The 16,801-nt window shown below is 37.4% G+C and overlaps 1 protein-coding gene across 2 annotated transcripts in view; it reads right to left on the minus strand.

Moving 5' to 3' along the window:
* Trhde (thyrotropin releasing hormone degrading enzyme) overlaps positions 1–16,801 on the minus strand; it is a 471,067-nt gene that overhangs the window by 40,118 nt on the left and 414,148 nt on the right. For both annotated transcript variants that reach the window (XM_060378067.1, XM_060378066.1), the window contains exons 13-15: positions 13,907–14,054; positions 12,324–12,421; positions 10,831–10,938 (exon numbers count right to left, since the gene is read on the minus strand). In XM_060378067.1, the coding sequence (XP_060234050.1) occupies positions 10,831–10,938; positions 12,324–12,421; positions 13,907–14,054 (354 nt within the window). The remainder of the gene's footprint in view (positions 1–10,830; positions 10,939–12,323; positions 12,422–13,906; positions 14,055–16,801) is intronic.

A 16,801-nucleotide genomic window follows, 5' to 3' on the forward strand; every position in this document is an offset into this window, starting at 1 on the left:
TTCCCATCAAAATACCAACAAAATTCTTCATAGATCTTGAGAGAAAAATTATCAACTTCATACAAGGAAACAAAAAACCCAGAATTTCCAAAATGATCCTGTACAACAACAGATCATCTGGAGGCATCTCCATCCCTGATCTTAAGCTGTACTACAGAGCAATAGTAATAAAAACGGCATGGTATTGGCATAGAAACAGAATGGTGGATCAATGGAACCAAATAGAAGACCCAAAATTAAACCACATACCTATGCATATTTGAGTTTTGACAAAGAAGCCAAAACCATTCAGTGGAAAAAAGACAGCATCTTCAACAAATGGTGCTGGTCCAACTGCATGTCTACATGCAGAAAAATGAAAATAGATCCATACTTATCACCCTGCACAAAACTAAAGTCCAAGTGGATCAAAGATCTCAACATAAAACCAGATACACTAAGTCAGTTAGAAGAAAAAGTGCATAAGACATTGGAGCTCATTGGCACAGGAGACAACTTCCTGAAGAGAACACCAACAGCACAGGCTCTAAGAGCAACAATCAATAAATGGGACCTCATGAAGCTGAAAAGCTTCTGTAAATAAAAACAAAACGGCAGCGTTCAGACTGGTAAAAGATTTTCACTAACCTTATATCTGACAAAGGGCTAATATCTAGAATATATAAAGAGCTAAAGAAGTTAAAAAGCAGCAAATCAAGCAAAGTGATTAAAAAACTGGGTACAGAGCTAAACAAATAATTCAGAATGGCAGAGGAATGCAGAATGGCAGAGAAACACTTAAAAAAATTCTCTACGTCCTTAGCCCTCAGAGAGATGCAAATCAAAATGACTCTGGGATTTCACCTGACACCCACCAGAATGGCTAAGATCAAAAACTCAAGTGACAACACATGCTGGAGAGATTGTGGAGAAAGGGGAATTCTCCTCCATTGCTGGCGGGAATGCAAAGTTGTACAACCACTTTGGAAATCAATCTGACGTTTTCTCAGACAATTAGGAATAGCGCTTCCTCAAGATCCAGCTATACCACTCCTAGGCATATATCCAAAAGAGGTTCAAGTCCACAACAAGGACCTTTGCTCAACCATGTTTGTAGTAGTTTTATTCGTAATAGCCAGAATCTGGAAACAACCCAGATGTCCCTCACTTGAGGAATGGATACAGAAATTGTGGTACTTTTACACAATGGAATGCTACACAGCAATGAAAAACGAGGAAATCATGAAATTTGCAGGCAGATGGTTGGACCTAGAAATGATCATCCTGAGTGAGGTATCCCAAAAGCAGAAAGACATACATGGTATCTGCTCACTTTTATAGACCTATAAGATAGGATAAACATACTGAAATCTAACACCTAAAGAAGATAAACAAGAAAGAGGACCCAGGGTATGATAATCAATCCTCATTTAGAAAGACAAATGGGATGGACATTGGATGTAGGAGCAAACTTGTAACAGGACAGGAGCCTACCATAGAGGGCCTCTGAAAGACTTCACTTAGCAGTGTATCAAAGCAGATAGTAAGACTCATAACCAAACCTTTGGCAGAGTGCAGGGAATCAAAAAAAAAAGGGGGGGGGGTTTAATATGACCTGGAGAGGACAGAGTTCCACAAGGACCAAATATATCTGGGCACAGGGGTCTTCTATGAGACTGTTTCTCCAAACAAGGACCATAAATGGATGCAACCTAGAGCCCCTGCTCAGATGTAGCCCTTTGTAGCTCAGTGTCCAAGTGGGTACCCTAATAAGAGAAACAGGGACTGTTTCTGACATGAACTCGATGGCGGGCTCTTTGACCTCTTCCTTCCTCCCACCTCCCCCAGGGAGGAGCAGCCCTGCTAGGCCACAGAGGAGGACTTTGCAGCCAGTCCTGAAGTCACCCGATAAACCAGTATCAGATGGAAGAGGAGGAGGTTCTCCCCTATCAGTGGACTTGGAAAGGAGCAGGGAGGAGATGAGGGTGGGAGGGTGGGATTGGGAGGGAAAGAGGGAGTGGGATACAGCAGGGATACAAAGTTAACAAACTGTAACTAATATTAAAAAATAAAAATTAAAAAAGAAAGCAATCACATTGTTAAATGTCTAATAATAAGCACCACTAAGATTTACCTTTTAATGTATCATAGTTTGAAATGTATGTTAACAGTACACTGTGAGTTAAATCCTTGAAACTATTTGAATGTTTGTTTGATAGAAAAGTATTGTATGTCATCTTAAAGGTATTTTAGAGGACATATGGGCACAGAGCTAAAGTTTATGTGGTTATTTTAATGGTATACCCTGAATTTCTTCTATTAAAAATGCAGCCATTACACTTCATCACTCTTCCTGACTCAATATTGCTCAGAAATCCTCACCGCTTTCATCTTCAGCTGCTGGATTTCAGAACATTTTAAAACTTATTTTGATATAATCAATCCTTAGAAGAATTATATTCCTATACAACAGTTTTACTATCACCCATCATAGACCACTCATTGGTAACAGTTGCTTGAGTTTCATTTTTAGTTTTTCTGTACTGATTTTGAACTTCGGTCTCCACCTGTGGCGGTTTGAATGAGAATGGCCCCATAGGCTCATATATTTGAATACTTGGTCCCCTGGTTGGTAGAAGTTTTTGGGAAGAAGGGTTGGCCTTGTTGGTGGAGGAATGTCACTAGGGATGGACTCTACAGATTCAAAAGCTGATGTCATTTCCATTAGCTGTCTCTGCCTCATACTTGTGGATCAAGATGTATACTCTTAGCTGTCCCTTCTTGCCTGCTGTTGTGATCTCCACCATGATGGTCGGGGACACTGACCTCTGGAACTGTGAGCCCCAAGTTAAATGATTCATCAGTGGCCTTGGTCATAGTGTTTGGGTTGTAGCAATAAAAGAGTAACTAAGACACCACTCCACCAGACTTTGTGATTTATAAAGTAGGACCATGTTTTATCAACAGATGCCAAGGGAGGGAGTCCAGCATCAAACCAGTAAAAAAAAAAAAACAAAAAACAAAAAACAAAAAACAAAACTCCTACATTTCAAGTATCTAATTCAGTACCCAGGAAAGCTGCTCCATATTCACTTACTGAATGAAGCAACATCTGCCCTTACATTAAAGGAGCCAAAGAGTAACACAATTGGACTAGTGTACGAAGAGTGTATGGTTTATGTTCATACACAATAGGTGTGAAAATTTGATGTAGGAACTGAGGCTTTGGGTAACCTCCTCACTTCAGAAGCATAGTTGCAATCCTGGGAAGCTGTTTGACTTGTCTTAAACTTACATATGTTTAGTACAAAACCAAGGGCAAATGTAATTCTGTAACTCAGGTCTTTATTGGTCTGGGCAACCCTGTGCTTTTCATTCTATGTGCAAACTCCCTGCTTTGTTCACTCCTCTACAAAACAGCTATGTTTTTAAACTAACACTGAAAGGCCGTTCTTCTGGCTGGAGAAAAACTTCAAGCCTATGAATGTAAAGTGTGGTCCAATGTATGACAAGTAGAATAAAAACTTTTCTTAAGAAACAGGACCAGGGGCGAGACGTGCTCCATGTAAATTGACTAACTCCATGTTTTCCTCCACTTTTGAAAGTCATTTAAGGTTCTTAAATTATTTTCTTTTCCCTTTTTTTTTAAAGTTTTTCATCAATTACACTTTATTCATTCTGCATCCCCCCATACGTCCCTCCCTCCCCTCCCAATCCCACTTTCCCTCCTCCCTCTGCATGCATGCCACTCCCCAAGTCCACTGATAGGGGAGGTTCTCCTTTCCTTTCTGATCTTAGTCCACAATGTTCTATTATCACAGAGCTTAAAAATATGAAGTTTCACTAACTTCAGACTCCCTCCCAGGAAAATGAAATATCAGGCCTGTTTCAACTTTGTATTCTCATCTTGGCTGTCTGTGTTCAGTAAGCAACCTGCCTACCTACTTCATAGATGTGCAAGAATTGTCTAAGTGCACGCCATTCTGCAAGCCAGGCTTTCATGTAGAAAGATCAAAGGACACATTCATTATGTACCCCAGTAGACTCTCTCATATGCACATGCCCCAGGGACTGGCCACTTGTCCCAGTTTTAGTGGTTTCAGCGGCTACCAGCTCTGTTGAAACCCTACCAAGTTCATGTGGGTTCAACCCAAGAGAACCTTATCCTTTTGCCTCCTGCTCCCTGCTCCCTTCATGCCCCTATTGAAGAAAAAGGTTCCAAATAACATCAATAATAAAGTCTTACCAAAATACGCCATAGGTCATATGGCTTGCTCATGCTAAAAAAAAAAAAAAAAAAAAAAAAAAAAAGAAAAGAAACAGGACCAGAAATCTAAAAGGCATGGACTGTAAGTTAGAGGGTGTTTTAGAGGTAGTTAATACAAAATTTTAGAACCGATTCATTTAGACCATGACATGAGGAGCCCTTTGTCCTTCAATATTTATATTCTAACAAAAAAAGCAAGACTTGATGGACAAAGATGAAATATGAGGAAAAAGGGTACATGTTTCTGTGTTTACAGTATGAGAAGAAATAACGTATAATTAATGGAGGTCCGTGTGTCCTAAATGGCAATGAATTATCAAGAACAAGAAAGGACAGTTAATATTTTCTTAGAGATCTAGATGGGCAGGGTCTTTTAGAGAAAGGTAAAGAATAAATGTCCTGTTGTTCTTTTTTTTTTTTCTCAATGCAGTTTATTCAGGAACCTTGAACAATCATCGGACCCTGGGGAAAGCCAGCCCACAGCTTAAATAGCCTCTGGGTAGCCAACCCAGGCATGCCACGTGGGCAATGCAGATAGGTCCACATACATGGAAGCAAGCCAGATCCTCAGCCTTAGCCAAATGTGGAATTGTTCGTGACAGAGAGCACTCACCATCGGGAAGGTGGAAGGCAGAAACCAGCTCCATCTTTAAGGCATAGCATTCCCCAGCTCTCTACAGTTCCCCCTTTTTATTTTAGACGCATCAGGCAAGAGTAGAGGTCTGATCTCTGATATTAGAAATAAATTGGGACTTTGTACCGATGTTCATTTAGGTGTCATCCACCCAAAGAGCATCAGACCCGTCTGATACCTTTTTCTCAGAGGCGGGACCTGGGGCATCAACCCGCATGCAATCAGACATGCTCTTCTCTGGGTCGAAAGTGGCTGACCCTGAGTGCAGTGCTTGGCCTCAGAGTAGCTTTGATAATATTGTTTTTTCTCTATCATCTTTTGAAAACCCCAAACTTCTGGGATGTAGGCTTAGCAATGACTGAAGGCATTAGATAAATGTCACCATCTCTGATTTCATTTAAAATTCCCACTAGCCATCCTACTGAGGTACATTAGACAAAGACTGGGTTGTTGTTGTTTTGTGTTGTTTTGTTTTTTTCATCTGAAGGTTGGATATCTGAAGTAAGGTAGACATCCCCTTCTTGACCTCTCCTAACCTGAGTGGTTGATCAGATAATGATTGTCACTTATCTGACAGGAGGCTAAGGGCATTTGTCAAGGTTTTGTAGCTGAACAGCAACAATTTGATCAGAGATTGAGTTATCTAGAGTTATTTTTGCTAACATCAGCAGTTCCCAAAATGTGTCCCCCGGAGCATCTTAGCTACTGTTACCTAGGGTCTTCTTATAAACACAAACTCTTAGACCCTGCTCCAACAACTTAACCACAAAACACTGATGTGGTGCCCAGTAAACTCAAGTCTTAGGATATTGATGATGCCCACTGATGCTTAAGAGCCATCAATTCCTCTTTCACTTACTTACAACTGCTACTGTAGACAGCATTTAATATACATTATATTGCTTTTATTTTTCAATATTTTAAACCATTCCTGAAGAATTATATGTGGCAATTTGATCTATAATGAACCAAACATAGTAAGGGTAGGAATCAGGCTGAAAGGAGCAGGTGGCCCTGTCCTTCTACCAGTCATCTGGTCAACCTCTACAGGACCCCGTTTTCCTTGGACAAAATTAAAACAAAAGTGAAAGGGTTACACAGGAAACTTGGCTGCCTCTGAAATGTGACAAGTATTAAAAGCAAGGTAAATGTAGATTTATGACCAACATTATTGAAATATTAGTGACATTATAAATAATTACATGAGCAGTGAAGTTTGTGAATTAAACTCATAAAATTTCAGAGAGGCTCCTCTACTTGATTTTATGGTTTCAAAAGGAATTTAAAAATTGTTTTAGTTCAATAGACCTTTATTATGGGAAGCAGACTGTTTTGTTTCAGAGTATGTGTGTGAGAGCACATCTGTGCATCTGTGTGCATAGATACATCTGTATGTGTATGTATGTGAGCACATTTTTGGATGCATGTGTGTATAGATCCGTGTATATGTGTGTAAGCCAGAGAATGACATGAGGTGTTATTCAGAAACTTCCCACCCTGATTTTTGAGACAGGGTTTCTTACTTAGCCTGAAGCTCACCAAATATTCTAGGGTTGTTGACCAGCAAGTTCCAAGGAATCACCTGTCACTGCATATCTAGTGCTGGGATGATAGAAACGTGCTTTCACCCATAGGTCCAATGAATAGAATCCATGTGCCTGGACAGTCTTCTATCAGCTGAGCTATTTCCCCAATAAAGATGCCAGTCTCTAGCTACTGTTATCTACTGAGTGAATCTTGCATATGAAGTCAATCTGTGAATTTCCCAGGGTTCTTTACAGGAAAAGAGACATCACAGGGAATATGTATTAAGGAGGGAATTTACTAGACTGGCTTGTTTCATATGGGCTGTGTAGTCCAACAATATTGATGACAACCACCATCGCACTCAGTATGAGATTAAAGCTTCTGTTGTGCCCTCTAATGCTATTTGAAAAAATAATGCGTTATGTGGACACACATGTAATTTCAGTTTAAATTTATTGTTGAGAAAAAGTTACGATCCTTATGTAGCCAATGGAATGAACACCACTGCATGCCAGTACAAAGACTGTCAAGTAAAAATTAATCTGAAGTAGCTGGTTATACTCTCTACTCATTTTGATGAAACTTCTACTTCATATATTTATCAGCAGATGAGAGAAGCTACTTTCTATCTTCAGTTTATGCTTTTTATATATTAACTTTAAAACAAAAAGACTGGTCTTTCCTATTTTTTTTCTTTCTTTTATTTTTAGGAGTAAGATTTCCAGCTCTCATAACCTCTCTCCTAGTTCATATTTTCAAGATCTTTTTTATCACTGGTATTGTTCTCTACTGAAGGCTTAGCAATTTGTCTCCTTTCTGAACTGTGGCACGAGGCAGAACTTAGCCTGCAAATTGCAACCTAACAAGACCTGAATGTAGCTCAATCCATTTTTATGCATGACATCACCATTACAATTCAACACATTGTAGCATTTGAATATTTTAAAAGGGATCAGAATGTCGACTCATTCAATTTATCACCCACTGTAACTCCTGAATTTTTCTCTCTGCTGCCATCATCTCGAGCTATTCACTGCACTTTTTGTTTCCATTATCCCTCCTTGCACTGACATTCACATCTGTTCCATTTTTCTGGTTCTAATGTCTCTGATTTGCCCATCTGCCCAATGTGTCAAGATGCTGGAACAGCTCTGCGGCACCCCTGAGTTCTGTGAACCTTACTACTTCTTGATTCATTGCTCTTTGTGTTTTCAGAATAAATACACATCTTTCAAAATGTTTCACATGTTTTTTTTTTTTTTGTGTGTGTGTGTGTGTGTGGTTTTCTGTGCTCTTCACTTAGATAATTTCTTATGAATTACTCTTTTTAAACTTCCAATTAAACAATCAAACCTAGGTGGAAAAAGAAAGTTGACGGAGCAAGGCAAGCCTGCTCTTTCCTTTCTTGTTAATTTAAGAAAGTTAAACTTGTATTTTTAGTGACAACCACTACTCCCACTTCCCACCCTACTGCCCAAAGCATAACAGGCTAGGTAGGAAGCCATCGAGAACTCTCAAAAATTGTGATAAAGATGCTGAAGTGTCACTCTCTACAACTGATGGCTTCTGGTGGAGGTGAAAGTGGAGAAGGACTCAGCTTTCTCTAATGGGCTGACCAATGGGAAAGTGAGTATATAAGCAACACAAATTGGAATTAGTTGTTTTTTCTCTTTTCCTTTCTTTTTTTTTGGGGGGGAGAGCATGGATGAGGTGGTCCCAAGGATGGCACGTAGACCTGGGATGCCTGGGAAGTGAGTGTAATTACGGTGCGTTGTGTGACATTCCCAAACAATCAATAAAAATAGTAGGTTGCAAAAAAAAAAAAGTTAAATCTATCACCAGCTATTAACTATCCTTTGTGATGTTGTTCTACTGTTAAGATTCTATGTGGATAACTGAGATGAATCCCCTAACTTTCACATGTGGTAGTTCAGGGTGTATCATGTACCCTTGCTTCAGTAGATCACGAGTGGGCATACCACACATTTGGTTAAGCAAATCTTAGTAAACAGAGCAAGTCCTACTTAGCAAAGCTTCATGCCTCAAGATGAAAGACAGCAAAGCACAGATCATAAAAGCGATGAAGAAACCAACAAAAGGATAATAAAAATTTTGTCTCCATCGTAATCATTTTTTACCATGAATAAACACAGAACTATCAAAACCAAGATGAGCTGACCACTTACTCATAAAGTTTCACTTATAAAGGAATTATGGGAATAATAGATTACAAAAGCTTGTGGGTTAAAAAAAAAAAAGACTGTTTATTAAACTAGTCCGTATCCTGTGTGTGCCCTTTAGAATCCCATACTTCTGCTCCAGGCCAGTCTAACTAACATAGTCTCACTCATCCTCCAGGGGAGAGAGAGTGCTTTTTCCGAGCAGGAGTTTCTTCCTTTGCCGTGTTCTCCCCTTCTCTTGTGCTCCCATTTTTGTCACTGTCACATTATATTATTAATAGAAGTATGCATTATTAATTTCGAGATCACTTCTTCTGTTTGCTTTCCAGCTACCAGCTGATACAAAAACTTGCTTAATGAGTTAGTCAGGTAAATGATTATTTTTAAAATTAAGATTTTTTTCAATAATTACTCTTTTTAAATGTGGATGGTAAGCCTGAGTGCTCCTTGGAAAATTATGATAATACAGTGATATCAAATACATTTTAATAAAATGGTAGAAAAAATATCTTCACATGAATAAGATAATTGAAAGATTAAAATCAATGATTAGCTCAAAGAAAGGGTATGTGTTTATAACCAATCAGTCATTCAATAGGAAACAATGCAAAAATAAAGGATAAGGAAATAGAGATTATAATTTGTAAATATCATTATTGTTCATTCTTTTTTTTTTGTCTTGTGTATATAAGACACATGTCCTAATTTTGCATCTTATATTTTGGATAAATGGTTTTGTGTTCTAATTGTATGTGTTATAACCTAAGGAGGTGGTGAAAACAGGAGAAGAGCTCTTATAATGTGTCCAATTCTAATACAATAGTTATCAGAAGACTTAGCACAAGGGCAATTAGTACTAACATCGGTAAAATTAATAAAAATCATGACAGTTTAGAAAAGACAGATGACATTTAATCATCAACTTAAACACATGGTGGGACAATTGACAGCTGATAGTGATAAAGTGCTTTCCTCCTTAACTCAGCGTAGGACCAGAAACAATTCACTTAAAGGGCAAGGGGATACCTTCAGAGAGACATTCAAGAATCACTAAACACGACAATGAAAGATTTCCCTCAGAGACCTTAACTTTAAACAGATTTGCTATTCTTTGATTTGGACTTAGTGAGATATTAAATTTAAATGTGAAGTTGTTACTAGGACAATTATCAGTTTGGTCCCAGAGCAAGCAATAACGCCTACAGTTCTATGTTTGTGAGATCTTTACCATGACCATGACATCCCTACATGAGAGTTTAGCCTCTTGTGCCTCACAAAACATCATCCTTTATGCACATTTCCAGGTAGCTCCTCTCTTCTTTATAAGAGACTGTAATTCTGTAGTTAATCACAGAAGCCAGGAACTAATCATATGTGTGTGTGTGTGTGTGTGTGTTCATACACATGTAGACATGTATATTTGAACATATATATATATATATATATACATATATAGGTATACACACATAGTTATATATCTTTATACATATATATGTGTGTACATATATGTGTGTGTAAACCTGTATATGTATACACACTTTTGAAAGACATAAACTAACATATATGCACATACTTTAGGTAGCTGACCCATTTTATATATGTGAGAATTAAGACTCCTGAAAATACAAAGAAGCATCATTATAAATATATAAGTATGATATGTCTATTACCTTCATTCAAACATGGCATTTATAGAATAGTGTTTTCTTAAAAACATTTTATTAATTCCATTTTTTATTTTGTATTTAAATTATGCATCAAAAAATTCTATGATAACATACAAGTTTAAGGTCATTATCTAGGGGCACCCAAAGAGCAAAGGTCGTGCTTATAACCTTTTTGTTTTTAGCTTTGCATATAAACATTGGTTCTGTTTCTTTGTTGATAATATATACTGGTAACTGTGAATAAACACTTCAACCTTTATAAAAAAAAAGTTTAAAATTTTAAATGGAATTAATTTTCTTTCTTAAAAAATAATTACTAGTCAAGGTGAGCCCTCATGTATGTGAAGAATGAGGACTTAGAGAAAGATATAGATCCTAAAACTTGAAGTAACATTCCCAGGATTAATGTGTTGTAGCTCCCAGGCTGGTACTTTACTGCACAAAGTGAAGCTGAGACAATGATCTCCTGTCTATTTTTCTTGTCTTGCTCTTCTCCAGTTGATGAGAGGCATGTATCCAACTAGATCTGAAACATCATTGGATACCATCAGCATTACAGGGTGTGGTCCAACCTACCTGTTCCTGTTGCTGGAAATCCAGTCTGAAATAAGTGTTGAGGCCTGCTGGTGGCAGTGCTTGTTGCCAAAGCTACAAGCCAACATGATCACTTCTCTCCGCAGCTCCCTATACATGGCCAAAGAGAAAACAATTAAAGAAAGGTTACCATCTCAAGAAAATTTATTTTGGACGAATGGATGGATGGATGAATAGGTAGCTGGACACAAATAGATGATATATACATGGAAGAGACAGAGACAGGCAGACCACTCTCTCAGATATGATGGTTAATCCCCATTGTCATCTTCAGGGGGTTTAGAGTTAGCAATAGAGACATATCTCTGATATATCTCTTGTTTCCAGAGGTAGTTTGCTGAAGAAGCCTGACCCATCATGAGCATACATGCGACCATTCCACAGGCAGACATCTAAATGTTAATCAGGGAAAGGGGAAAAAGCCAAACTGAGCAGCAAACTTCATCTCTTTTTGCCTCCGGAACATAATTTGGTCATCCACCTCACTCTCCCACCATTCCATTGTGTCACATGGAATGTATCCTCACGTAAAACAAGGATCAAAATAAACCCTTCATTTAAACAGAACTGATACACAGATGAACTCACAGAGACTGTGAAAACGTTTACAAGACCTGCCCAGGATTAAGCCAGACAACATCTGAGGACTGATAAGGGAAAGTGAAGACAAAGGTTTAGGCCAACCATAAAGCTTTTGCAACTGAGGCCTCCAGGAAAGGGAAAATCAATTTTCTCGAATGATCGTCACTGCATACGTAAACCACACTCCATGATAGACTCTGTGCCTCTGAGTAGTTGACCATCACAAAACTGATTCCATCTGTTGTTGTTGTTTTGTGGCTATTTATTTTGTTATGTTTTGTGTATTTATTTTTTGTCTTATTAGGATTTTCTACTTAATTTTTGTTTGTTTGTTTTTGTTTGTTGCTTATTAGAGATAGAGAAAGAATGTGAAGTTGGGTTCATAAGGGTAGTGTATCTAGGAGGAGTTGAAGGAAGAAAAATGATGATCACAATGTATTGTATGAGAAAAGAAAAACTTTGTTTCCTTTATCAGTTATTTTGTTATAGCATTGAGAAAAGTAACTAATTTGGTAGATAATTAAAAATGTAATGCAAAAAACGGTTTATATACAGCAATCCTATGATGCTGAGTAAAGAAATGAATTAGGCAGAATGGGAGTTAAGTACACTAAGTCTTTCCTGGAGCTAGTTCTCTACTCAAGGGCATAGGTTCTGATCCCAAGATCACAATGCAGGCAGACCTTAAATTAAAACACTGTCATGAACTGCTTTGTCTCATGATCAGGCAACAAAAACTGTATTGCTCAGCTGCAGTCCTCCCAGGAAACTGAAATGAAAAATGCAGAATGAGACAAAGGCAGCCTCATGCTGCTAAAGTCACAGTGCCTCTAGAAGTGTGCTACTGTACAGCTCTGGTAAAAGAGAAGGAGAACAATAAAATAAAACAGTACTCATGTTGATAAGATGCTTGAACAAGAGATCCATTGAAGTTATTTTTTGGCCATCCAAGCTTGATATATGTTGTTGCAACTTGTTTTAAAATATATTCCTACATGGAGAGTGAGAGAAAACAAGATGAAATTAGTTTCACTCTTCTCAAATTTGGTAATTTAAAAACTAAATATGAATAATTCAGAGTAATTTTTAATACTTTTAGTCAACTTACTATTTCAGACATAGAAGGCAGTAATTTTTTTCTTCTAATTGAATAATTTGCAGTGGTAAATATTTTACATGACAAATTTTTAATAAAGTAAGGAAAATGGGGAATGCTCAGGGTAAGATCCATGCATATATATATATATATATATATATATATATATGTACTCATACACAGACTCATTTTAGGAACATAGGCCTTGAATATTACATTTTAAGGTTTTATTTTTGATTATGCATACATATGTGTGCCAATGTGAGTAGATGTCACATGTGTACAGGTGCCTAGGCGCAGGGGGTAGAAAGGGCCCTCAGATCTGCTGTAGCTGGAGTTATAATTGCATGTGAGCTGCCCAACACAGGTGCTGGTAATTGACCTCCGGTTTTCATGAAGAGCAGCAAGTACTCACAACTTCTTGTCCACTCTCTTCTACAAAATCATCTAATATTTGTGCATTTTGCATCAATAGAGGATATTCAATGCCAAGCTGTTTTACTGGCCCACACAATCGGCTCGTGTGGAAGAGAGGGTGCACATAGCACTTCCGTACAGGGATACAGTACCACAAATTCAAAAATCTGTTCAACTGACGCATTTAAACATCAACGTCAACCTAAGATATGTTCTCCCTTACTTTAATGTAATCAGAATTTTGTCTAATGAATGAAAGCGCTAAAATTATAGTTAAGAGCATCGCTTAACTTTTACTATAAGTGAAGAATCTAACATAATACACTATTCAAAAGCACAACGTACACAAGAGTGTATTTTGCCTTTTTAGGAGTTTCATAGCTCAGCATTTCTTTGATGGGGAAAACGGGAAATATAAGACTTTCTCTAGCAGTACATATAAGTAAATATAAGTAAATATAAGACTTTCTCTAGTTCTTTGTTGTTAGTTTTGCATAAGCCCTTAGCAACAGAGATGCAAAGAAATGTGTCATTTGAATTAGGGGATAATGTTTTTGGATAAAAATAATGACTAAGAATCTTTATTGAAACTGTCTATATTCTGTTAAGTTTTACTGGGATCCCTCTACTCAGGTTAAGTCCTTTGTGAACACAGAGCCCTTTAACTCTCAGGAAGTAAGTTTGAAGTTTATGGATTTGCCATGTACATTCTTTCTTAAATTCTCAAGCACTTAAGCTTAATTGACACTTTTAGGCCAGAATAAAAGGTAGCTTGTGTTAAATTTCTTCTTTTCAAATAACTGCCATCAGTATTGCATAAAAAAAAAAATCAGGACAAAAATAGCAGCCTACAGTAGCAGGAGGAAATGAAATAATTTAGACTCAGTTGCATGGAGTGCATAATGAGAAAATTGTTTATCTTCTGAAAATTAGAAAGAAGAAATTATATATATATATTTTTACATTGAAGACATTGTAGTTCTCCATGCGGTCCAGTAATTTATCCAGAGGATAAAGAGCTCGGCTGGCAGCATGCCAAGGAAGAAAATCCTTTTCCTCAGACAGGTATCTGATGATCTCTAGGGGAATATTCTGAGGCAAATAGCCTGCCCTGCACAGTCAAAAGAAAGTTAATGTTAATCAGATGCAGAAAAGATACACAATAATGCAAAACTGAAGATTTTACTTATGCAAATAAAAGACAGAAAGCAAGATAGTCTTCATAGTCTGAGGAGAGGACACTCAATAATATGAAAATAAAATTAATTATTTTTTAAAAAATGTGCCTGTTGGCATGCCAGAGCCACCTAATACATACAGAGGCAAAGAGTTAAAATTTTACTAGAATACAAGCACATCAGAATGTATTTTTGTAAAGAAGAGAACTATGGAATCTGAACTGAGCCAATGGGTATTTCCTTGACAGAAACTCTTCAGAAATAACAAGTAATTGAAAGTAATTGATCACTATCTTGTGAGTTCTTGAAGTTCTATGTAATGTCTTTTAATTCACACTGTTACCTAAAAGGATGACTAATTTATACTATCAATTTATGTTTTAAATATATATGTCATATAGCAATATAAACATTTTTAATTTTATGTCGTGAGTATGTGTGTTTGCACATATTGTAGTGTGCTGTGTTACTGCAGATGTCTGCATGTGTGGAGGTCAGGAGAAATCTTTGAGCATCAGTTCTCATCTTCTACCTTGTTTAAGAACAGGTCTCTTTTGTTCACTACTGCAAATGTCATGTCAGTTGGCCCATGAGTCCTCCTTTCCTCTCAGAGGTGCTTTCTGGGATACAGATGTGTGCCACAGCATCAAGACGTTTAGTTGAGGGAGGAGGAAGGAGGATGCTGGGGTCAGAACTCAGGTCATCAAGCCTACATTGCAACCTCTTTCCCCATTGAGCCATCTCTACAGCCCAAATATTAAAACATCTAGTACATACTGAAATGAAGCATTAGAAAGATATCTGAGTACATTTCATGTGTATTTTAAGGAGGTTCTATTAAAAAAAAGAAAAAAGAAACCAGAAAGACTGGTATATCTTGAATCTCCCAAGGATCACATACAAATGTGAAATTGAAGCAGTGTATGTAATAGTACATTAGGAGATGATCTTCAACTCGATATCTCAACTGTATTAACAACATCATGTATTTTGCTAGACATTTCTCTTTTATCTTAATTACTGCTATGCTCTGAATACTGATGTCTTCTCAAATTCTTATGTTCGGTACTAGTAATGTGATGGTCTCGGAGTTAGGGCACTTACGTAAAACATGAAAATGTAACCTCATTAATGACATGAATGAGCTATAGAAGAAGCTCAGTTAAACTTGCCTCCTTCTGACACTGATGGACACTAGGACAATTGCATACGTACAGAATTTTAGTACATTAAATAACTGGATAAATAAATGTAGAAGCAACCAAATTTCATATGCATTCTCATACCTAAATTTTACAATGTTCTTAAAAATTATATTCTTCAGGACTGGCTGCAAAGCCCTCCTCTGTGGCCTAACAGGACTGCTCCTCCCTTCGGGGGTGGGGAGACCAAAAAGCCAGTCATTGAGTTCCTGTTAGAAATAGTCCCTGTTCCCCTCACTTTGGGAAACCAATTGGTTACTGAGCTACCACAGGCTACATCTGAGTGGAGGTTCTAGGTTATATCCATACATGGTCCTTGGTTGAATGTCAGTCTCAGAAAAGACCCTGTGCCCAGATATATTTGGGCCTTGTGGAGCTCCTATCCTTTCCCCATCAGACTAACTCCCCTTCTTTCTTATGATTCCCTGTACTCTGCCAAAGGTTTGGTCATGAGTCTTTGCTTTGAAAACACTGCTAGTTAGAGTCTTTCAGATGCACTCAGTAGACTCCTGTCATACGTTCAATGCACATCCCATCTGTCTTTCTAAATGAGGATTGATCATCTTACCCCATGTCCGCTCAATTGCTTATCTTTTTTAGGTGTATAGATTTCATTATGTTTATCATATCTTATAGGTCTATATAAGTGAGTATATCCCATGTTTGTCTTTCTCCTTCTGGGATATTTCACTCAGAATGATCTTTTCTAGATTCCACCATTTGCCTGCAAATTTCATGATTTCCTCCTTTTTGATTGCTGAGTAGTATTCCATTGTATAAAAATACCACAATTTCTGTACCCATTCCACCGTTGATGGACATCTGGGTTGTTGTTATTGTCTGTGAATCAAATTATCTCAACAAGTGACAACTTTATTAAACTTACTTTATGAGTATTTATCATTATAGAAATAAAATTTTCCTCAATTTTGTTGAATTATTTTTGAAACTGTGATCCTGAAATATGCTTTCTGGTGGCTTTAAAATATGAGCCAGTGTCCTTCTTTGTCACTTATGTGCTCTGAAGTCCTACTGATTGAAATGTTAAGTCTATATAACTTGCATAACTTCGGAAATTAATTCACAGCTGATTATTGAACTTGTTGGCATACAGCTAACAAGTATTTCTGTGGCATTTTTTTTGTTTTGTTCTTTCAATAAATTTTAATTAAAATCTCAAAAAAAATTATATTATTGTTGTTTTAGGATGTGTGTGTATGTGTGTGTGTGTTTTACCTTCATGTATGTCTGTGCACAACATATGCGCCTTCTGCCAACAAAGCCCAGAAGAGGGCATTGGATTTCCTAGAACTAGTGTTACAGATGGTTGTGAGCTACCATTTGGGTGCTGGGTATTAAACCTTGATCTATGGAAGAGCCGGAAGTGCTCTAGCCATTGTACAATCTCTGCAGCTGATCACAGTTTTTTGTTTTTCTATGTTTTATTTTGTTTGGGGGGGGGTGTTTGTTTTTAGATA

This window comes from Meriones unguiculatus, chromosome 2, assembly GCF_030254825.1.
Source record: "Meriones unguiculatus strain TT.TT164.6M chromosome 2, Bangor_MerUng_6.1, whole genome shotgun sequence".
Lineage (NCBI taxonomy): Eukaryota > Metazoa > Chordata > Mammalia > Rodentia > Muridae > Meriones > Meriones unguiculatus.